Below are 23,636 nucleotides of genomic sequence, written 5' to 3'. Positions count from 1 at the left end.
GATGGAGACTAAGTTTGAAATGAGCTCAATGGGTCCTATTAACTTTTTCCTTGGTTTAAACATAAGACAGGGACCCGAAGGCATCTTTATCAATCAGGAAGCTTACACAAAGACTCTCCTAGCGAAGTTTGGAATGATGGGAGACTCAAAAGTCAAAGTCCCAATGGCATTCGGCACCAAGCTGACCCCTTCACTAGATAAACCGGCTGTTGACATCACGCTCTATCGTCAAATGATAGGCTCATTGATGTATCTAACTGCTAGCAGGCCTGATATCATGTTTTCTGTGTGTTATTGTGCTCGATTTCAGGCTAACCCACGCGAACCTCACATGCTGGCAGTGAAGAACATCCTACGCTATCTCAAGCGAACCGCCTCCTTAGGTCTATGGTATCCATCCAATTCAGGCTTCTTCGTTCAAGCCTATTCTGATGCTGACCTTGGAGGATGTGGACTCGACCGCAAAAGCACAACTGGTGGCTGTCAATTTCTTGATGGGAAGTTGGTTAGCTGGCAGTCCAAGAAGCAAACATGTGTGTCGCTGTCTACTGCTGAAGCGGAATACATTGCCGCTGCATCCTGCACATCACAAGTGATTTGGATCCAGAGTCAACTTCGAGACTATGGACTCAATATGAAGAAGATCCCACTATATTGTGACTCTGAAAGTGCAATTAGGATCTGTCATAACCCAGTGCAACACTCTAAAACCAAACACATAGCACTGAGGTATCACTTCATCAAAGATCATGTGGAAGATGGAAATGTCGAAGTTCACTTCGTAAGAACCACTGATCAACTGGCTGACGTCTTTACCAAAGCTCTTCCAGAAGCATCGTTCAATAAAATTTTGCAAGGGCTAGGTATGATGGAATCAGAGTCAGTTCCTCACACTACCTCTCAATCTCAAACGTAAGAAGCGAAACCAACCGAACGTTCGGGTTCGGTTCAACCACTTCACTCGCTCATTACTTCAAAGGTAGTTTTTCTGTGTTGTATATCTCTTGTGCAAAATTTGTTTTTCTTTATGTAAAAAGTTTTTTTTTGCATATCTAAACTCCTTGGTTTCTTAAAAATTTTCCAAAACCGAAACCAACCGAAGGTTCGGGTTCGGTTTTTCAAAATTTTCAAGAACCGAAACCAACCGAAGGTTCGGGTTCGGTTTTTCAAAATTTTCCTGAACCGAAACCAACCGAAGGTTCGGGTTCGGTTTTTTAACTTTTTCCAACCGAAACCAACCGAACGTTCGGGTTCGGTTTTCCAATTTTTTTTGAATCAAAAGTTTTTTTATTTTTATTTTTTTTATTTTTTTTAAATTTCAAACACTCCAAAAATATGTTTTTATTTTTTTGTATGTTCGTTTACTTATGGGGATATATTTGTTGAATTACTTAAGTGTCCCTAGAAGCATGCTGCTGTATGTGTCCCAAGCCTCATAAGATTTTGAATAATTGCCTTCACGACTTGGTATACACAAACCTTGTCTTCCCAATAAGGCTAACTTATTTATTCTAATCGTGAGCTACCTCACACTCTTCTCACATGAGTTAAGAGTCTTCTGCTTGGTCCTTTCTTTCGCAGCAGAGGTACTATGTCTTCTTTCACCATCCCCATTACACTTCTCCATAACATTCGTTTCATCAATGTAACCCTTGAGACTCTCAGAAACTACCACTGAGGTTTATGGTTACACAACATCTGTGTTTACGATCTTAGTTTCGTGCCACTACGAGCTAAGTGAAACCCAAAATTCAACACCAAAGAATTGACGGTGACAAATTAATTTGATCAAGTTTTCACCAATGAATTGACGAATGTACCTTCATGAAATCTCATTCTTTTTCTGATTCCAATGAAATTGTTACACACCATAACATTTCTTCCCATGGGATCCAGTTATTTTTTTTATCTGAGATTTTATACTTATCCAAGTCACTCAAAAATCAGCTCCAACCTACTTGTTCAACAGACTACACCGGTCTCACAAGTACTTTGTTCACATTCGTTCTTATATCAAGAATTGAATTGTTGAATCAAAGCGTAACCACCCTTAATTAGCCTTATTAAAAGAAGCCTTTCAACATTTATTAATAAATGTTTGATCGTAATTCAACGGGATTCCACACTAACACTTTGAGGTCTCTCTTGATCTTGAAGGCAGAGATTCGTGCCCGGGATCATCAGTTTCGTGTCATAATTGACATCACAGATAATCCCAAAAAGAGTTGCTTTATTTCCTTATCTTTTACACTCTTTGCACGAAAATCCTAGATTTTCAAAATTCCATTACTAATTATTTTACAGGCTGGTTTATTACTGAAGAATTACTATTGAGGTAGTGGTCAAAAATTAGCCACGTGGGTCCTAAATTGAATACAGCTGATTAAAAAGGGGAAATGACAAAAAGTTGCTGACGCGGCGGAATTTCAAAGGATAGAAAGTCAAACGACGGTAAAAAAAGGAGGGCGAGTGAATTTGAAGCGGCCGCGCTTTTTCTGACACTTTTGGACGTGTGTGCAGTATTGAAGCGTCATCCATCAGGCATTAATGGCGCGTGTGGAAATGGAAACGGTTCCTCTCTCTGAACTGGCGCTTATTGGGCGGCGTGATCCTAGGAATCTGACACTCTCTCTCCTACGTGATCATCGCACGTCCCAACTGTCACCAATCAGTCACTCAAAAACCCTTCCGTATTTCCATAAGAGATTTGAATCGATCTTTCTCTCTCCTATCACCTACTATAAAAACCCATCCACCCCACCTTTTACCTCTTTACTGCCCCATAATTTCCAAAGCAAAAATACTTCCACACTCTCTCCCGGTTATCTTCTTCTCCAACCTGCAACAATGGCTGAATCCTCTTCCGTCCATGCTACTTCTCAGATTCTTCCAATCCGTCCTCAGCAATGCCTCGTAATTGATCTGAACCCACTGGCCTATGATCCCTACATGTCGCCGGTCATCGAGTGTCTCAAATACTCCCAGCTTGCTCCGGCACTGTCACGGATTGAAACGGTGCCAATGGTGGCCCTCTCTCAGGTCTACGCAACGGCTTATTACAACAAGGCTGTTGACAGGGTCTTTTTCGAAGTGGCGGAACACAAGACGTCGATTTCTCTGCTCTATGCTTGGGTTTGCTGCTGACCCATCGTGTGTTCACCCGGAGACAATTCCGGTTGGTATGCTCTACAGCATGTTCTACAACATGGGCTACACGGAAGTTCTCACCTCCGTCGCCAGATTCAAGAAGTCATGCCTACCGCCCCAATGGAATGGGTTATTTACAGTTCTCTTCAAGGGACTATCAGAACGAAGCTCAGGATCGGACGGGGCCAGTCGTCTTTTCCTGTCGATTATGTATGCGGTGTACAACGGGATCAATCTGGACTATGGTTTTGTCCTTTGGCAACAACTGATTCAGAGCCTCTCTTCCGCTTCCCGACACTCCGAGGTGTCACTAGCCCAGTTCTGGATCTTGATCACAAGATGGGCTATGGACAGGTTCGATGTTCAAACTGCTGACGGTGCACTGATGTCTTCAATTGGTACGTTCCACACCAAGAAGATCATCGTCTCGGATGCATCAAAATTCTCCTTCATTGGCTCCATCCCGGAGACTATGTATGGAAGTGTGCCTTCAGAGAGCAGTATCATCAAGGCGATCAAGGAGTTAGGGCCCTCTGGTCCGACGGAACTGACACCGGACATGTTGAGATCGATTCATGATGCCGACAAACCGGTGGCCAGGGGTAAGAAGGCAGACAAGGGGAAGAAACCATCCAAAGCCCCAAAACCTACTCCCAAGAAACGCAAACAACCGAAGACTGCCTCTTCCCCACAACCGAAAAGGAGGAAGACCCAACCGAAGCGAAAGCTCCTCATACCCTCCTCTTCAAGCGAATCCGAAGGTGGGAGTTCGGACTCTGAGGGCTCCCAAGGCGACGAATCTCCTCAGCGAGGTAACACACCCCCTCGGTCCCCAACCCCGGAGATGGAACTTCACCAATCCCCAGTTCCTTCCCCTCCACCCACAATACCTATTTCCATTCCCACCATAACCCCCACTATACCACCAACCTCATTCCCTATACCTCCACCCATATTCACCACATCAACCGAAACACCACCTGTAACCGAAACCCCTCCCGTAACTGAACCTCCACAAACCGAAACCCATAAACAACCACCACCCGAAACTAACCCCCACCTACTCAACCTGAACCAACTAAACCCATAACACCCCCAGCTTCACCACCACCTCAATCTCCTGAAGACGCCTCCGATGGCGATGATCAATTCCTTGGTGGTGATCACATGAACTTTGATTCGGTCTATTATAGTCCGTTTCAAGTTCAAAGTGATGAGGAGGATGATGCTCCAGTGACAAAGAAGCATCTCCGCGAGCTGAACGAGAAGGTTGATCAACTTCTCGCCTCCTCTTCAAACCAGCAGTCCACCTTATCTGAAGCTGCCCTTCAGAGGATAGTTGATGCCTTCTCCAGGGCTCAACATGACTCAATAGCCTCAGCAACTGTTGCGATAGACGCCTCCACCCGAGCCTGTGAGGCGGCGACCGAAAAAGTCGATAAACTATTCTCCGACGCTTCGGACCTGCTAAAGTCTCTGCAGGAAAGCGCCAATGCCACAAAGACGACTCTTGAACCGATTGTTCAACAATTGGCCAAGTTCGTCTCGACGGAGTTGACTTCGTTCGCTACCCTCCGCCAAAACCTCAGCGACGACAACTCGGCACTCCGTGCCTCCATCGATGCCCGCTTGGCAAAGCTACAAGACGATCTTGCGGCTGAAAATTCCCTGATGGACGTCCTGGCGAGTAAGACTACTGCCCTTAAGGTCAAGAGCACACAGCTTTCCAACTCTCAAGAACAATTGGAAGCTCTTCGATCCGAGAGGGAAGTCATAAAAACGTGTGTTTCGGATGTCCACACAGCTCTATCCAACATCCTGGAAGCACACGACCCCATCCTTAATCATTCGGTGAGGCGCACCCTCGCTGAAAAGCTCTCCCCGGCCATGGACCTCCTAAGCAAAATTGAAGGCCTGCCGAGTTTCGTGTCCATTCCAAAACAAGGGGGAGATGAGAAGAAAGGATCGAAACCACCTCTGTCCTCCAAAGCTACTCACACAACCGAACCACCCCCAACTGGTCATGCCTCGGGTTCGGGTGTGAAGAACAAGGGCAAACACATAGCAGAGGGTGGAGATGAAGATGAAGATGAAGACAAGGAGACTATTGCGGACATGTTAAAGAGAAAGAACAGTCGCAATACTGATGACGATGTCAGTCGTGTGGCACGTGAAGCTGAAGAAGCCGAACGTAAACAAAAAGAAGCCAACGATCTCCTTGAGAGCCGAAAGTTGCTCTTCCCTGCCTGGACCAAGGATCGGTTGATAAAAGAGGCCATAGAGACTCCATGCATACTATGGCTCGAGCCGGTGATATCGTTCGACTGCAACAACACCATTGATTCGCAGTTCGATATGCCACTGACTCGAAAGGCGTTCATCTTCCATGCCTTCTCTAACATTTCTGAAGTCCCGCATCCAAACGATGAGCTTGACAGGGAGCTCATTGACTTCTACCTGGAGGCCGCTCGCCCTCAATACCTTACATGGAGCGCCCAGAAGATTGTCAATGTTCGGGTGATGAAGCCTTTTTCCGTGGGGAGATTTACAAACGTCAAGTTCAAGCTTATCCGAGGATCTGCAAAAACTGCTCACATGATCTCTCTGGCGGATCTGCCCAATCTGAACCCTCATGATTGGATAGTCTTGTACAACATCCTGCTGACAAACGAAGCCGAATATGGTCCCATCTTAGACCATGTCAAAAGGATGCTGGCATGCTACATCATGGAGGTGGCCCTAATGGATCAGGAGGTTGCCACAGTTTTTAAGAAGAAACCGAAAGTCAAGCCTGTGGGATCGGCCAGTGATCTGAATCAAATGCTAATGGGCAAGATAGATTCGAGGCGAAACTCTGTGATGTTCACTAGAGCCGAAGGACAGAAATGTCTCTTCGCTTTAGCTGACAAACATCTTTACACTACAACTTGCTTGGAGCACATCTTATTCATCATCAAGCAGTGTAAAGACAATTCGGCTGATGATATCAAGTACTTCAACGATATGATCAATTGGTACATCTGGTTTAGACAGACCATCCTTTCCATAACCAAGTGTCTGTTTAGTACTGTGAAGAAGAAGGTACCAGCTTCAGCCGCCGGCCCAAGTAGAAAGTGAAGGTCTCGCTCCAAATTGACGCAAAGGGGGAGATTGTTGGGCTGAAAAGAGTTTTTATGTTGCGTCTTTTGGGCTCGTTAGATTAGCCTTTTATTCTCCGGTTTGGGCCTGTCCAACCGAGAGCCTTTTATGTATAGTATTTAAGTTAATGCTTGCATGCATATTAGGTTAAGATATATAAGATTCTAGAGATCATCGATTTAGCGATTAATCAAGAGAACAATATTTTCAGTAATCATTCTTGTAATCTTCCAATCCTTTACAGTTGATGTTCTTAATCGAGCTCTTCTAAGGATTTTATTTAATCATTCAACACGATTGATTCAAGCTGTTTGTTCTTATTATTGCGTTCTGCCTTGTTATTAATATTGTGTTCTTGCTGTTTAATATTCATATACTTGTTCAAGATCTAATCGATCTTCATAGATTAAAAGTCTATTTTAATCCTATCACGAAGGCCATTGGAACCTTGGCTGAGGAACAATTATCCATTGTGTATTTCTTCACCAGTTTAGAGGTATATTTTTCTTGATGAATGAATATCCTTTGAGGGACTTGCTTCACTTGGAGTCCTAGAAAGAAGTTGATCTCTCTATTCATGCTCATTTGGAACTTGTTGGTCATGAGCATTGCAAATTCATTCACCATACCTTGATCTGTTGACCCGAATATGATATCATCCACATAAATTTGAACAAGCATAAGGTGATTTCCATTTTCCTTTCAAAATAATGTGCGATCAATCACACCTCTTTTGTATCCTGACATGAAAAGAAACTCATAGAAAGTCTCGTACCATGCCCTCAGTGCTTGCTTAAGACCATAGGTTGCTTTCTCAAGCTTGAAACAGTATTCTGGGAACTCTAGACTTTCAAATCCTGGAGGTTGTTGTAAGTAAACCTCTTCTTTCAATTCACCATTCAGGAAGGCACTTTTTACATGCATTTGATGTACTATGATATTTTTGTGTGCCACATACTCTAAAAAGATGTGTATCGCTTCCATCCTGGCTACGAGAGCATATGTTTCATCATAATCAACACCTTCTAGTTGACTATACCCTTTGGCAACTAATCTTGCCTTGTTTCGAACAACCGCACCAGATTCATCAAGTTTGTTTTTGTACACCCATCTTGTTCCAACTATAGTGTGACCTTTTGGCTTCAGAACGAGTTTCCACACTTTGTTTTTTTTTCAAATTCTGCTAATTCTTCATGCATGGTAGTTATCTAATCAGGCTCAAGAAGTGCTTCTTTGATGGATCGGGGCTCGACTGCGGACATAAAGGATGCATAGTGGCAATGTTTCGTAAGATCATGCGAAGATCAAATTAGTACGCATGCGGATGGGTTTCTGATGATTTGACCCGAATGGTGTTATTTTGTCCAGATATGTAAACGATTTAATTGATGATCAACAGTTGCGGTGGAAGGAAGATCAACAACGCCAGAAGATTTTGTGGAAAGAGAAGTTAGTTCCCCTTCGACTTGTGAACAGCTTGCAGAGGTATCTTGGACTTGGACTGAAGGATTTGGATCAGAATGAGGTTCCCCCTGAATTGCGGATGGGAGTCCCTCGTGAACCGAAGATGGTCCCGCCTGGAATAAAGAATGTGTGATAACCCTTGGGACAGTTCTTGTGTCAATATTCTCTTCTTCATCAGAGGATGAGGAAGCATTTGATGGATTAGATACTCTGCGAATAGAAACGAGAGCTATGTCTTCGATAACTAAAACCTCAATGGTTGTCGTTAGAACTGGAGTAGTGCTTTCCCCTACAACCGGCTAGGTGGAAGTTCCGTGAGACAAGTCATCAGATATGGAGGGTCTAGAGACTTCTGCATGTTATTGCGAGCTTCTGGTGACAAAAGAATTTCGGACAGTTGAGCAGTTTCTACAGGGTCAAAAAGGTCATCATAGTTAACTTCAATTATGTTAAGAGGACCCGAAGAGGCTGGGATATCACTTTCCAGGATTGCTTTTGTTTCTCTTGAAGGAGCAGTGTTGCGTACATAATAGTCATTGAATTTCACATCGAAGCTTTCAACTATTAGTCGCGTGCGTCTAATAAGAACTCTGTATGCCACCTTGTTTGTTGAGTAGCCTAGAAATATGCCTTCTGATTTTGGTGCAATTTTGTTAAGGTGATTCTTATTGTTGATTACAAAACATCTACACCCAAATATGTGAAAGAATCGGACATTTGGTTTTCGATTGTTGAGGCCCTCATAAGGTGTTTTGTTGAGACGCTTGCAGACAATGCTTCAGTTTTGAACAAAGCATGGTGTTGCCACTACTTCGGCCCAGAAGTATAGAGGAAGGTTTGCAAAGTTGAGCATGGTTCTGGCTGCTTTTACCAGAGTACGATTCCTTCGCTCTACTACTACATTTTTTGAGGTGTGTAAGGAGCAAGGAAGTTGTGACTGATGCCTTTGGAAACCAAGAAACTATCCATGAGATGATTAGTGAACTCGGTTCCGTTGTCACTTCGAATTCTGCGAACTGGTAGTTTGATTTGAAGTTCAATTTCTTTGATGAAGTTTATCAGGATTTTCGGAGTTTCGGATTTGAGTCTCAGGAAGAAGACCCAAGAGAAACGAGTAAAGTCATCAACTATAACTAGTATGTACTTCTTGTGATGAAGACTAGCTACGGTAGATGGACCGCAGAGGTCAATGTGTAGCAGCTCTAGAGCTTCAGAAATTGATGAATCAATGACTAGTGGGTGACTTCCCTTTGATTGTTTTCCACACTCACAAGCAGAGCAGACTATTTCATTGTTGTACTTCAGAATTGGGAGGCCTCGGACGAGTTCTTCTGTGACAAGATTGTTGACGTATTGAAAGTTTAGATGAGCTAGATTGCGATGCCACAACCAACTAACTTCGGATACGGATTTAGACATAAAGCATAATTGCAGTTTCCCAATGATCAATGAGACATCCGAAGGAGACATGGTCCCTTCATATTTGGATTTGATCAAACGGGTGCTTTTATCGCTTGTCATGATGTTGCAGCATTCATTATCAAACTCAACCCGAAGACCTGCTTTGCATAGTTGGCCTACACTGATGAGATTGTGCTTGAGGCCTTCTACGTAAGCAACTTTTTGTATTGAGAAGTTCCCTGTTGTTAATACACCGTAACCCCGGATGATACCATTGGCATTGTTACCAAAGGAGACATGTCTTCCATTACAGATAGGCCTGAAATCTTGAAGGTATTCTAACCTTCCAGTCATGTGCAAGGAGCAGGCACTATCGATCAGCCACTCCTCTTCTTGTTCCTCCTTGCACAAAGCCTGAAAATTACACGGTCACTTTGGGCACCCAAACAAGTTTGGAGCCTAGGGTTACAGTGAATTCTTCCTAGATGCATGAACAGGGGTTGTAGGGATAGGTTTCGTATCAACTCTAAGACCTAGACTTGGGTGTTTTGAGGTCTTTTGAGAATTACGAGGTTTCTGAAAGTCACGAGGTTTCGGTGGATTACGAGGTTTCAGAAGATTACGAGTTTGGACTTGATTTGGTTTTTTATGATGATAAAATCTAAAGGTAAGATTTTTCTCATTTAGCCAGACACTGTACCTGGTCAATGGTCCAAAGGGTGTGGTGTGAGGCTTGTGACCAGTCCGAGAATGAGATTTGGCTAAGTTGCCCTTGGGATTTGGTGAAGTGTGGGCATTGGACTTCCTCCTAGGTTTTGATCTTTTGTCAAATTGACGTGACTTTAAGAGTGTAGGAGTTGGCAACATTCCTTTCCATTTTAAGTCATCTGAGGAATAGATTTCAAAACGATATCTGTAAAAAGACTTGACGCTTTTTTGGGACTTTTTAGAAGGTTTTGAAAAAACTTTTGGAACAGTAATATTCTTTTTGTCTGTTTTCTCGATTGGAGTGGTTTTTGAAATCTAATTTGAGATGATATGTTTTTCAGAACCCTTTAGTTTTGAAATTTTGGTTTTTGTTTTTGAAAGAGTTTCTCGCTTTTTCTTACGAGATTTGAGTTCCTCTTCGAAAGCTTGTTTAGCTTGAGTTTTTGGGGAACCACAGTCAATGAGATTTAACTGCGGTTTCTTGGAAAATTTTGACTGTTTATGAAAACGTGGGCTTAAGTCACTTGAACTAGACGATACAGGACTCTGAGAGCATTTACATATTCAAAATTTTCTATGGGCAATTCATGAAAAATTGGCTGGATGGTCACAGTGCTTTTTGACTTCTGTCTGAGGTAAAAAGGATTGAAAAACCTCAGAGTAAGTCAGAGATAGTTCCTTTGTGGGATATTTTATGGATGATAACTGCGGCTCGAGACTACAGTTTGAGGAACTAAGATCTGATGGAGCAGTTAGACAGTTCACAGGAACTTCCCCAAGGGTTTCCTCATTAACAACAGATGAAGCCTGAGATTTAGGATTAGTTGTGCCAATGATGGGTATTTGATCACCTGGATGATCCGAGGTTTCAAGAAGTATCTCCTCAATGACACAATTATTGCTCAGATTGTGAAGTTTACCGAAATGAACTCTAATGTCCTCAGGAAATGTTTTGTCATTCACAGGGAAGTGAAACTCTCGGTCCGGAGGGACATAGGGACGGTCTTTGTTAAACCGGGGTGATGAGTCCTTTGTGGTGGAGTACCCATTGGACCAACCGCAATTGTATGTATTGTCTATTGTTCCATTATTAACAAGATTCTCAATGGCTTCACTTTCAGTAAACAATTTTTCAATTAACAAGTTCAAACGTACAAGTCTTGCGCCTGCTCAGAAGCTTCATACAGGTTCTTGAGAACATCCTAGATCTTTGTGGCTGATTTGCAATTGATAATGATGTTGAAGTTGTCAGGAGCAACTCCGCATGATATTTCATAAAAGGCAATTGCATCATTTTCCATTTTATCGAGGTCATCCTTGGTGGGACGATTCATGGCAGGTTGGCCTCCTCCAAGTCTGGCTTGAGCACCATTGGCTTGAAGTGGAGTAAGAATAGGGACATAAGGTCCTTCTTCTACAGATCTCCACACATCTCATCCAAGTCTTTTAGATATCTCTCCATCCTTTGTGACCAGTGATGATACTCATTTGCCACCAGTATTGGAGCTCTATTCGAACCTCCAAGACTGTTGGGAACGTTAAGAGATAATCCTTGAGCCATATTTCCTTGTTTTGTAATTTTTATTTAACAGAAATGAGCTTTAGTGGTATAGAAAGCTTTTCAAAATCAGAGTTTTGTTCAAAAAGCAACCACTTTGGCTCTAATACCAATTGTTGAGAGAAAAACTTTTGAGAAACACACTCGAACAAACATTAGAACAAGTTATAATGCGGAATAATTTTAACTCAAAGGATCATAAAGCTTAACAATAATAAGAAGTTACTGTTAGAAAGTTAGATAATTAGATGTGGAAATATAATGATGAAGATGTCAGGAAATATAAATGACAACAAGTATTATATAAAGTAAACACTAAGTTGATTCTTAACAAGGATTGCATTCAAAACAAGTTAGTAAGTGTGATCCGCTTAAAATGATTAAGTCAAGAATGACTTGCTCCGAAGGAGAGATTACGATCTTAAGATAAGACTTTAAGTTTTGTAAGATCTTTGAGAATGAGAGAGTAGTAAGATAAGATGTAAGGGATAAGAGAGATGTTTGATAAGATATATATTTTTCATTAGAGGTAGAAGACTCTATTTATATATTTCCAAGAACAATACAAAGACTATAATTCAAATGAAGTGTCCATGCAAGGTACACTCGACAATACATTGTAAAAGTATAAGTTAAAAACTAAGTCTTTGTTCTAGACAAGGTGGTTGCGGATGGCTTCATGTTGCGGTAGCAGAATCAGCATTATGGTAGAGAGGAAGACTTTGGATTAAGGTTCAAGAGGGTCACTTTCTTGATTTAACAGAGAATCCATAGATCAGACATAGTATAAATCGATGATCGGATCCCTCATGTATCTAACATGTTCGCAGTCTGTCAGTGTGCACGTTATCAGGCTAATCATAAACTCTCTCATTTAATTGTTGTCAAAATAATCTTTAGGTATCTCAAAGGTAGCCCAAAACTAGGTCTTTGGTATGCTAAAAATTTCTGCTTTTGATTTATATGCATTTGCTAACAACAATTATGAAGGTTGTGAACTTGACGGGAAATCAACTTCCGGGGGATGTCAATTCTTAGGCGACCGTCTGGTGTCTTGGCAGTGCAAGAAACAACAAACTGTCTCAACCTCAACGGTGGAGGCGGAATACGTTGTTGCTTCTGCCTGTTGCTCTCAAGTAATTTGGATTCAACATCAGCTGTTGGACTACGGTTTGAATTTTCTTGAAACCACTATCTTTTGTGATAATGATGCTGCAATCGAAATTGCTAAAAATCATGTCCAACACTCAAAAACCAAGCACATCAACATCAAAGTTCATTTTATCAGAGATTGTTATGAGCGTTAGCTCATTCAGTTGGAGCAGATTCACATTGATAATAATGTGGCGGATCTGTTCATCAAACTGTTTAACAAAGCTCGATTCGATGTGCTTGTAGGCTTTATCAAAATGATACGTTTTGAAGACTGATTTTTGTTTTAGGTTAGTTTAAATTTGCACGTTTAATTTCCTTTCTCTCCTATGCACAAATTTAAGGGGGGGGGGACTAAAAATTCAGAAAAAAAAACAAAAAAAATCAGAAAAACAAAAATCCAAAAATATTGTTATTTCTGTTTTATTTCTTTTTCAGAAAAATCAAAAATCCAAAAATATTTTTGTTTCTGTTTTATTTTTTGTTGAGTTTGTTTTTAGTTTTTTCTTGAAAAGTGAATTCAGATGTTGATGAGACTCATGGAAACTGTATCAAGATTTTCAGAGCCAAGGCTTCATCCGTGATTTTCAAAGAATTTTCATTCGAATGAGCAAGAAATGAAGATTATTGTTTCAACATACAATCTTTTAAAAGCAAGGTGAAGCTGTACTTGAAGATTATGTGACATATTTCATCGAAGCCTCCTCAATCAATTTGCTGCTATCTATGTACCTGCTAAAGTGATCCAGAAGATTCAGTCTCTCTGATATTGTCTCTGAAGATTCTCAACCTGAAAGCGCCATTTTTCAAGAATCTCTACATGAAGCATCCTCACCTAATGTTCGTTCAAAGCCAAATTCTGGAGAAATGCCCATCCATTCAAGATGAAGTCATTCAGCTAGAAGATTCAGTTGTTCATCTTGAAGTTGCGAAGAAATTGAATATTAAAGTTGAAGCCAAGCTCCAAATGAAGATTGACAAGAAAAGTCAGGTACATTTTTAGGGGGAGTTTGTTGGGTCAAAAGAAAAGAAAGTTGTAAACTAAGGGGGAGATTGTTGGGTCTAAAAATATGGTTTATACTTTACTTTTCTAGGTTTTACTAGTTTTTGCTCTAGAACTGAAAACAACCTTGGGTTTACGGTTCATGTGGTGTTTGCGGCTGTAAACACGTTTACGGCTGAAAACATGTTTGCAGCCTCTATTCCCTATATATATAGTGTCGGTAGATTCATTAGAAAGGGGGCTAAGTGTGTGAAAATCAAGGTGTTCTAGAGAGAGAAAGTTAAAGAGAAGAAGAGTGTGTGTGTGCGTGTATGAATCTTATGTTGGAGCATCAATATTATCATCAATACATCATAGATTCATCATCTTCTTCTTCTCCTTCTTCTCCATTTGATCTTCCATCATCCACTTGATTGGGATTCCACACCATCAAGTGGATCTGATTTATACATCAAGAAAAATTTGGGACTTACAATTGGTATCACAGCCAATCTAGTGTCAAAATTGTTCAAGTTGCGTTTTCGGTTGGAGTATTCCTCATTTTCGTGATTTTCAAGCTTGGTTACTGAGTTTCTATTGTTGACCGTGATTTCAAGGACAAGGGTATTGAAGATCTGCTCGAAATCAATTGTTTTCATCATTTTCTGGGTGTTTTCGACTACAATTGTTCATCAGTGTTCGGTCGTAAACTTGTTTTCGGCCGTAAACCCATTGTGTTTTCGGCTGTAAACCATTTTCGACTGTAAACTCTTTTTTTCAACCGTAAACTATGTTCAGCCATAAACCATGTTCGGTTGTAAACCCTTCTTGGTAGTAAACCTTATTCTCAGCCGTGAACCTCTTTTCGGTTGTGAACCCTTTTATGTTTTCGGTTGTGTTTTATTTACAAGTTTTGTTTTCAATCAATTAAGAAAACTAAAAAAACAAAAAATGGAATCACAAAACATGACAGTTCATCAGGAGTTGGAACCCACCATGGGAACCACTACCAGAATCCCGCGTCTTCTGTCAGCTGAGGGATTTCCGGAATGGAAATACAAAATGGAGAAATACATCAATATGAAGGATTTCAAGATATGGCGCAGCATTCTGAAGGGTCTAGTTAGAATCACTACCACTCTTGAAAATGTAACTATTGTTGACAAAGAGTTTGCAAATTACACAGATGAGGATTTTGAGAAAATCGAGGAACAAGAGAAGGCTCTTGCAACACTGGCAATGGCATTATCTCCGGAAATTGCATAAGGATTCGGTGAGTATGACTCAGCGAAAGCTTTGTGGGAAGCATTAATTGAAGTTTATGAGGGAAATGAGGACATTAAGCAGAGCCGTCAAGACATGCTCAGACAGAAGTTCAACATGTTTAATCACATTCTTGGAGAATCTTTGGAGGCTCAATTACAGCGATTTATTACTCTTACCACTGAGATGAGTTCCGCTGGAATTTCAGTGCCAAGATCAGAAATTAACAAGAAATTGTTGAACTCTCTCCCTAAGTCATGGGACATGAATGTCTCTGTTATCAAGAAGACAAAGTATCTCAACCGACTCGATCTTGAAGAAACAATGGCAATCATTAAAGCCTGTGATCTTGATGACAAGCAAAGGGAAAATCAACCATGTGAACTCCTATTCTACTGCAAATCTTGGGATTTCATCGAACAATGCATTTTCATCCTTTACCACTTCACAAAATCAAACTTTTCCTGCTCCACAAACACCATCCCATGTTGTTCCACCATCCATTCCCTATCCACATGATGCTCCTCCTCAAAAGCTCATGTTACCACCTTTGTTCCCAAAGAAGCGAAAGAGAACATGGCCCTAGCCTCTGGCCTGGTGAATTTCTACAATGCCTTTGTGGCTGGAGAATTGCCTCCTCATATTTCTTTTGTTGATCTTGATTAGATTCACCCAAAGGATGTTGAAGAAATGTATATTACATGGCAAATCGCAATGGCGGTGTTTAGCGCCAAGCAATTTGCAAAGAAAACTGGAAAGAATAATTGGGAGATGAATGTAGAGAGAGAAAGCAAGAGAGAAGAAGAGTATGTGTGTGTATGTTCCATTATACCAGACGTTTACAGCTTAATAGCACGTGTGCAGTTTGGATAAATTCTAGCTTCCACTCCTTCTTGTTCTCATTGATTATAGCTTGTTCTTGTGTTTGATCACTAGTTGGTTCCAAATTTGGGGACTTACAATTGGTATCAGAGCTTGGATTGTATCAATCATTTTGGAAAGATCTGGAGTGTTTTTGCACATTTTCTTGAAGGATTTTATGTTTTTGGATAGTTTTTGAAGAAATATTGGGGTTTGTTTGTTTTTGTTCGTAATCTACGAGGGGTTTGCGGTTCAGCAGTTTACGGCCGAAATCGCGTTTGCGGTCAGGACGAGCGTGCGAGTTTTCGGCCCAAAGTGTTTACAGCAGATATCCGTTTTCGGCTTCGGAGGTTTTCGGTTCGGAAGGTTCTCGGATGCGCATGTGTTCGGTCGTAGCACGTGTTCGGTCCTCTTCAATTTTAGCCTCAGCTCTTTTCAGTCTCGCAAACGTTCTCGGCCAACAGGTTTCGGCCCAGCTCGAGTCCGGATTCAACCTTCGCATTCGCGGCCAATATTCAAAAATTTCGAGAAGTGCAAGGATTCCAACTCGGATCCCTTGCATACTCAACCAACGCTCTTACCAATCCGTCTAGTATGCCTGATGCTTAATGCCTTCCCGATTTTGATCAAATAGCCTCGCTGTTTCGATCCTAGTTTTGCAATTTTGACATTTTTGGCCCAAAATTCAATTTTTTAAATTTTAAAATTCCATTTTCTACTCAAAACTTGGACTTTTAATTTTTTACTTCCTAAATTGCTTTTGACCTTAAAATTTTGACTTTGACTTTCAAGTTTGACCTTTGACTTTAAATTTTGACTTTCTCGTTTAGCCTTCAAGTTTTCACTTTTAGCTTTTCGGTTTGACTTTTCAAGTTTGACCTTTTAAGCTTGAGTTTTAAGGTTGAATCTTGAGGTTTTAAGCCAAAGGACAATTTTTTTAAAAAAACAATGAGTTCCTCAAACATCCCGGTCAATGAAGTTTCATATTCTAAATCTTGTGAAGCTACAATTAAATTTCTTCGTGAACAAAATGATTTGCTAAAAAAGGAAAACGAGGACCTTAAATATGAAGGATATACTCTTAGAAAGACCCAAAAACCCTTAAAAACACAACTAGAGGTCAAAACTAAGGATTTTAAAAAACTTCAAGAGGAATATAGAAACAAATGTGAAAACTATGACTATGTTAAGAGACACCTTGTCGAATTAACTACCGAACTTGATGCATTAAAAGCTAAATATAAAGATGTTGAATTCAGGTTTAAGAAATTCGATGTATCAAGTGAGGTAGTTGCTTCTATGATAGAAAAACAACTAAAATTTAAAGATAATCAAAATAAGCGTCTGGGTATAATAGTGTTCCACCTCCCTTTAATGACAACTATAACCCATCCCTTGAGACCAATAGGAAGAAATGTTTGCTCAGTGATGTGTGTGAAACAAACTAGTTTTAATCCTACTAACTTAGACACAAAATAAATACACAAAAGGCAGTGTACCTATCGATTAGTAATATAGTTCAAGCAATTAGGGTATCGAACACAGGGAACGGTAAACAATTAAAATAAATGCTAATATTATCTAAATAAAACAAGTAATATAAAATGGGTTTTCTCTAGTTTTGCAAGACTAGAAACTTAAACAATTAACTAAAATTTAAACTAAGAAACTAAGAACTAGATAAACAAAGATTCAACTAAATTCAATTCACTAGGTTATTTATTCGGGTTAATTTAGACTTGTAATGGTTAACTAATTTGGTCCTTTAGTTAACCTCTTATTGATGGTCATCACACAAGCTCACACATGAATTTACCAATTTTTCTTATTAATTCTAGTTTCATGTTCATTAATCCTAGACATATGATAAAGTGGTCACATAAACATATGAGGTTAACAACTAAGAGATGATCATGCAGCTCAAGTATCTTCCTATTAACAGAAAAATAGTTATCATTCACACATAAGGTTCTTTAACAAGCTAGAATCAACAAAATCACCAATATTAAATCAATCCTACCATAAATCAAACCATAATCACAAAATCATCTATCCTAAACAGAAGTTATGAGTTTTTAGCTCATATCTACAGCAAATAAAAAGCTAAAAACATAATCTAATGATTGAAACATGGTTTATGCAAAAGATTAAGATAAAAAGTAGTGTGTTATTGCCTTTGATCTTCTTCCAAGTTGATATCTAGGTTGAAATCTCGAAAACCACAGCTTCTAAGAACCCTTCTAGCCTCCAAAAATCGTCCTAAACTTCCCCCATTCGTTAGGGTTCAAATGAGAAACGTTTCTATATATATATATATATATATATATATATATATATATATATATATATATATATATATATATATATATATATATATAATGAAAATAGGGGCTACTCGGCGAGTCCAGTGACCTACTCGCCGAGTCCATCACTTAAAATCCCGTGTACGGCAAGGCAAAGTCAAGAATCGTGAAACTTCTGACCAACTCGGCGAGTTGATGGCCTACTCGTTGAGTCCGTTTGGAATCATCATCTTCTCAATACACAAATGTTGTCCGAAATTGTGTCTAGTTTTCATAACATTTTGAATCTCGTCAATCGGAGTTACTGTTCATGAGATATGGCCAAAACACTGACGATGGGTCAAGCTGTCCAGCAACATCCTTCTTTCTTCAAAATCCAAGATCCAAGCTTCCAATCGCTAGTTCCGCTTCCTTTTCCATTCGAACATGTCTTTGTTGCTGAAAATGAAATATTTAAGCTAATTAAGCACCTTTGGTTCATTATTTGAGAAAAATTAACATAAAGTATTAAGATCATGCATGAATTTTATAACTAAATATGCCCATATCAAAATACCCCACACTTGAATTTTGCTTGCCGCCAAGAAAAACTGAATTTTAGTATAATAATATGACACAAGACAATCCCAATTGAACCCATCCATTATGCCAAGACCGCAACGCATGCATTTGTGTCTAAAATTTTTCCTAAGGACCCCCTCAATTCTAAATACTTACAATCCTCATAAACACTCGCCCACTTCTTTTGAACAGCACTCATTTTATGCATCCCTCCGAATCCATCCCCAGAAGACTTTCTTAACCTCAAGTCATTTTTGGTTAAATCCCCAAGCATACATACGATAAAATAACCTAGAAAAGAAAATTACAAGTACAACTTTTGATTGAATCTTTTATACTTTGTAGCTTTTCTTCATGATATTCTTCTTTGTCTTCATAGCTTGTAGATTCTTTATTCAAACATTTCATCACTCTTTTTTTTTCAACTTTTTTTTTCTTTTTTTTTCTTTTTTTTTCTCTTTTTTTCAACACACTTTTCCATTCAAAACTAAAAACCTAGAAAAACATATGCTTAAGCAAGGGAATTTAACTTCATCCTTTATTAGTTAAAGGCATTAGTCTAATGTGCAATGACTACTTAAGCTTTCCTGGATACATTTCTGGTACACGATGCTAAACATGTTGCGATCCTCAAACTAAGTGAGGTTGTGTTTTTGTCCCATGATTTCACAAGAATAAGGAAGCCACAAATGCACTAGAACGTATATAGGCTCAACTAAACATTTTGGTTTTCATAGAATTATCAAATATAATACTAGCATGATCCCTAATTACTTTTACCAAAATTTTCTAATTTAGCCCTAGCAATTTTATGCAAAATTTTAAAATTTAACTAGTGTAACCAACCAACCCGCTACCCCACACTTAATTTATGCAATGTCCTCATTGCATATCATGCATGATAAAGAACAATAAAAATAAGGAGAAAATTGGAACAAACTCCCCTGGGATAGTGGTGGCGAGGTTGATCTTCTTCATTTAAAGCTCCATCTTCAGCTGACTTTAGACATAGGAACAGCTCATCCATGCATTGGGTGTCATTCATCTCGTGTGGTTGACAGCTCCAAAACATCGAGGAAAAAGCTTCTTGGAAATGCTCGGAAATGAACTTCAAAAATATAGACAATGCCCATGTCGAATGGAATCAAATCGCCAATCTTGAAGGTAAGAGAAAGAGTAACTCGTCGAGTTAATAGTAAACTCGCCGAGTTGAATCGCTGTACTTGCAGAAATCGTGATTTTTCGCTTGGACTCGTTGAGTTAGTATTATGCACTCGACGAGTTCTTGACTCTGATCAGGCATTTTCTTCTTTCTGCCTCAGCATTAATTTGGTGTTCAAGGAGAGTATCAAGGTAATACTACTCCTCATTTTCTTCAGGGACGAGACTCTTTTTAATCAAATATAAACATCAGACTCAACATATCGCTCAAAGTCTTCTAATCTTCTCGTAAACGACTCGGCCGCTCACTTTAATTCCCTCATGCTTTAAGAATTCGCTCTAATATCACCCTAGCTTCTGAAAAGATCAAAGACAAAACCACGTAATAAAAAGGAAAACAAACATCAAAATAAAAATTCTTATATTATCCCTAAATACTAGAAGTTTAAAAGAAAAAGAAAAGCAAACTCTAATGACGGGTTGCCTCCCGCAAGCGCTTCTTTTTGTGCGAGTCTTTAGCTGGACTCCCAACTTAATAAACTTCTAATAAATTCGATGCCCATCCATCCATTGCATTAAATATTTTCTTTGGACCAATTTGTAAAATTCGACTCTTTGCTTCAAAAATTGGCCAAACAAGCTTGAATTCATAAAACCCAAGAATATTGACAAGGGTTGGAACTGGTTGGATACTAATCATAAATGGATCGTGATTTAGAACTTTCTCCAAAGTTGGAATCGTCACCCCATGCTTCGAAACACAAACCGGAAGAACAGGGGACCATGTTGTGGTAATGGTCAAACCACGAGTTGGTTCCTGCAATTCAGCTTGTTTTTGTTCTTCATCCGAACTCTCTGCTAGCAACCTTTCCAGCTCCTCCAAATCTCTTTCTGGATTAAATTCTTCATCTTGTAACTTTAGCTCTTGTGACTCAAATTGTTTTTTATCGTTAGACAAGATGTTATCCAACCATCTATCAAATTTCTTCAAATCATCATCTGAGTCATAGTCCTCATCTTTTTGCTCATTTACCTGCACTACTTCCTCAAGAAAAGCATCAAGAGCATCGAGATTTGGAAAATACATAATAAATAAAAATAAAAATAAAAATTAAACTAAAAAAAATAATTAACAAATAATAAAAAAAAATAATAACAATTTGCAAACAAAATTAATTATTTAGAACCGTTCCCCGGCAACGACGCCAAAAACTTGATGTGTGTGAAATAAACTAGTTTTAATCCTACTAACTTAGACACAAAATAAACACACGAAAGGAAGTATACCTATCGATTAGTAATATAGTTCAAGCAAGTAGGGTATCGAACACAGGGAACGGTAAACAATTAAAATAAATGCTAATATTATCTAAATAAAACAAGTAATAGAAAATGGGTTTTCTCTAGTTTTGCAAGACTAGAAACTTAAACAATTAACTAAAATTTAAACCAAGAAACTAAGAACTAGATAAACAAAGATTCAACTAAATTCAATAACGAAGGGAACTTCTGTTTAGTTCAACTCAATTGATCCTATGGTTGATATTATGGTAATATTTCAATGGATTAATTCTTCTATTGGCTACCGATTCAAGAGATTAGATTCACGTTCGCTGCACTAATCCTTAGAGAACAAACTAACTCAAACAGTGGCCAATTGTCTAATTTAATTCAATTCACTAGGTTATTATTTGGGTTAATTTAGACTTGTAATGGTTAACTAATTTGGTCCTTTAGTTAACCTCTTGTTGATGGTCATCACACAAGCTCACACATGAATTTACCTATTTTTCTTATTAATTCTAGTTTCATGTTCATTAATCCTAGACATATGATAAATTGGTCACATAAACATATGAGGTTAACAACTAAGAGATGTTCATGCAGCTCAATTATCTTCCTATTAACAGAAAAATAGTTATCATTCACACATAAGGTTCCTTAACAAGCTAGAATCAACAAAATCACCAATATTAAATCAGTCCTACCATAATCACAAAATCATCTATCCTAAACAGAAGTTATGAGTTTTTAGCTCATATCTACAGCAAATAACAAACTAAAAACATAATCTAATGATTGAAACATGGTTTATACAAAAGATTAAGATAAAAAGTAGTGTGTTATTGCCTTTGATCTTCTTCCAAGTTGATATCTAGGTTGAAATCTCGAAAACCACAGCTTCTAAGAATCCTTCTGGCCTCCAAAAGTCATCCTAAACTTCCCCCATTCGTTAGGGTTCAAATGAGAAGCGTTTCTATATATATATATATATATATATATATATATATATATATATATATATATATATATATATAATGAAAATAGGGGCTACTCGGCGAGTCCAGTGACCTACTCGCCGAGTCCATCACTTAAAATCCCGTGTACGGCAAGGCAAAGTCAAGAATCGCGAAACTTCTGACCAACTCGGCGAGTTGATGGCCTACTCGTTGAGTCCGTTTGGAATCATCATCTTCTCAATACACAAATGTTGTCCGAAATTGTGTCTAGTTTTCATAACATTTTGAATCTCGTCAATCGGAGTTACTGTTCATGAGATATGGCCAAAACACTGACGATGGGTCAAGCTGTCCAGCAACATCCTTCTTTCTTCAAAATCCAAGATCCAAGCTTCCAATCGCTAGTTCCGCTTCCTTTTCCATTCGAACATGTCTTTGTTGCTGAAAATGAAATATTTAAGCTAATTAAGCACCTTTGGTTCATTATTTGAGATAAAATTAACATAAAATATTAAGATCATGCATGAATTTTATAACTAAATATGCCCATATCACTCAGTATGGCCAAACTCCTACACCAGCTTCAATCAAGACTGAACAATCAGGGCCAACTGAGGGTCTTGAGATGAAATATACTAATGATTCTACTTCCTGTGCAGGTAAAGTAGCGGAAGATGAGAACAAGGAGAACATAATTAATTCCAATTTTGTTGATGTTGTTGATTGTCAAACATATAACTCCTTAAACTCTGACTCTGTTGCTTCTAATTCAGTCACCTCTAACAAACCTGTTGTTGGTAAATATAGGCCACCAAAACAAGTGAAACAAAGTGCCTGATACAAGTGTGCTTGTGGGAACAATCAGAGACAAGGCAATGGAATGCCACCAGGGGCAAGCAGAAACAATTCCTACATGAAGAAAAGACATGTTTTCATTGTGGAATATCTGGACACATTGCTAGAAATTTTCCTAATCCTGCATACGTTCCTTATTACGCCTAAGGATGGCATAACGCACCAAGAGGGAGATACCCCAAAAGAAGCCCTTTAAGGCCAGAATCACGCAATGGTGATTGGAACGCGCAAAAGGACAAGAATCCAACTCCCAAGGTCAAGAAGTGAATGTCAACCAAGAAGCCAAGTTTCAAGAGATGCTCCCGTGAAACCAATACCGGTTAGGTCAAAGCTATCTCAGCGGCCCGTTTCAAGTTCAAAAGCAAGTGTTGAGGCATCCATCCGAATGAACAAGAAGTGGGTTAAACCCAACTACAGATGCGTACCAAAGGTTCAATCTCCTAAATATTCTAATGATTTTAATATTTCTTCATATTCTAATTCTGATAAGCAGGACATGTCATGGGAGAGAGTACATTCATAAACGGTAACGTTCAACCCAGTTTCAGAATGGACTGGGTTCCAAAGACCATCTGCTCCCGCTCTGTGTTGGAGTAGCTATGGAAGCATATCATCAAACTTCGGTTTGTTGGTAGTGGCTGTTCCAAGCACATGATAGGGGACATCTCTCAATTGTACAACACCCAAAATTTAGTTTGAGAGTATGTCTCCTTTACGGTTTGAGTTTTTTTTCTTCTCGATACTCTTGAGTTTTTCTTACACTGATTCGTTTTGAAGACAATCTTTTATTTTCTTATAGTTTTTCGTTTGTAGGTATTGTTTGGGAAGTGATATGAAGTCTA

At 39.1% G+C, this 23,636-nt stretch overlaps 1 protein-coding gene across 1 annotated transcript; it reads right to left on the bottom strand.

Annotated features, from left to right (window-relative positions):
- Positions 1-6,987: 6,987 nt before the first annotated feature.
- On the bottom strand, positions 6,988-9,504 carry LOC145095332 (uncharacterized). The gene is made up of 4 exons (XM_079033232.1): positions 8,894-9,504; positions 8,046-8,435; positions 7,683-7,959; positions 6,988-7,425 (listed from the first exon to the last, which is right to left on the bottom strand). The coding sequence occupies exons 1-4, from the start codon at positions 9,502-9,504 to the stop codon at positions 6,988-6,990; spliced, it is 1,716 nt and encodes a 571-aa protein (XP_078889358.1).
- Between the last annotated feature and the right edge of the window lie 14,132 nt (positions 9,505-23,636).

Source organism: Lactuca serriola, chromosome 3, assembly GCF_051521515.1.
Source record: "Lactuca serriola cultivar US96UC23 chromosome 3, Lser_US96UC23_V15, whole genome shotgun sequence".
NCBI lineage: Eukaryota > Viridiplantae > Streptophyta > Magnoliopsida > Asterales > Asteraceae > Lactuca > Lactuca serriola.
The sequence above is the reverse complement of the archived record's forward strand: the minus strand, read 5'-3'. Positions and strand labels throughout refer to the sequence as shown.

What these genes read in the sequence shown, in the direction of transcription:
- LOC145095332 (XM_079033232.1), bottom strand. Translation starts at nt 9,504, where the DNA reads ATGACTGGAAGGTTAGAATACCTTCAAGATTTCAGGCCTATCTGTAAT. An exon ending in ACGGAACTTCCACCTAGCCG is followed by an intron (nt 7,960 to 8,045) that starts GTTGTAGGGGAA and finishes TTCTATTCGCAG; the next exon opens with AGTATCTAATCCATCAAATG. An exon ending in ATCTTCCTTCCACCGCAACT is followed by an intron (nt 7,426 to 7,682) that starts GTTGATCATCAA and finishes CTCGTTCTGAAG; the next exon opens with CCAAAAGGTCACACTATAGT.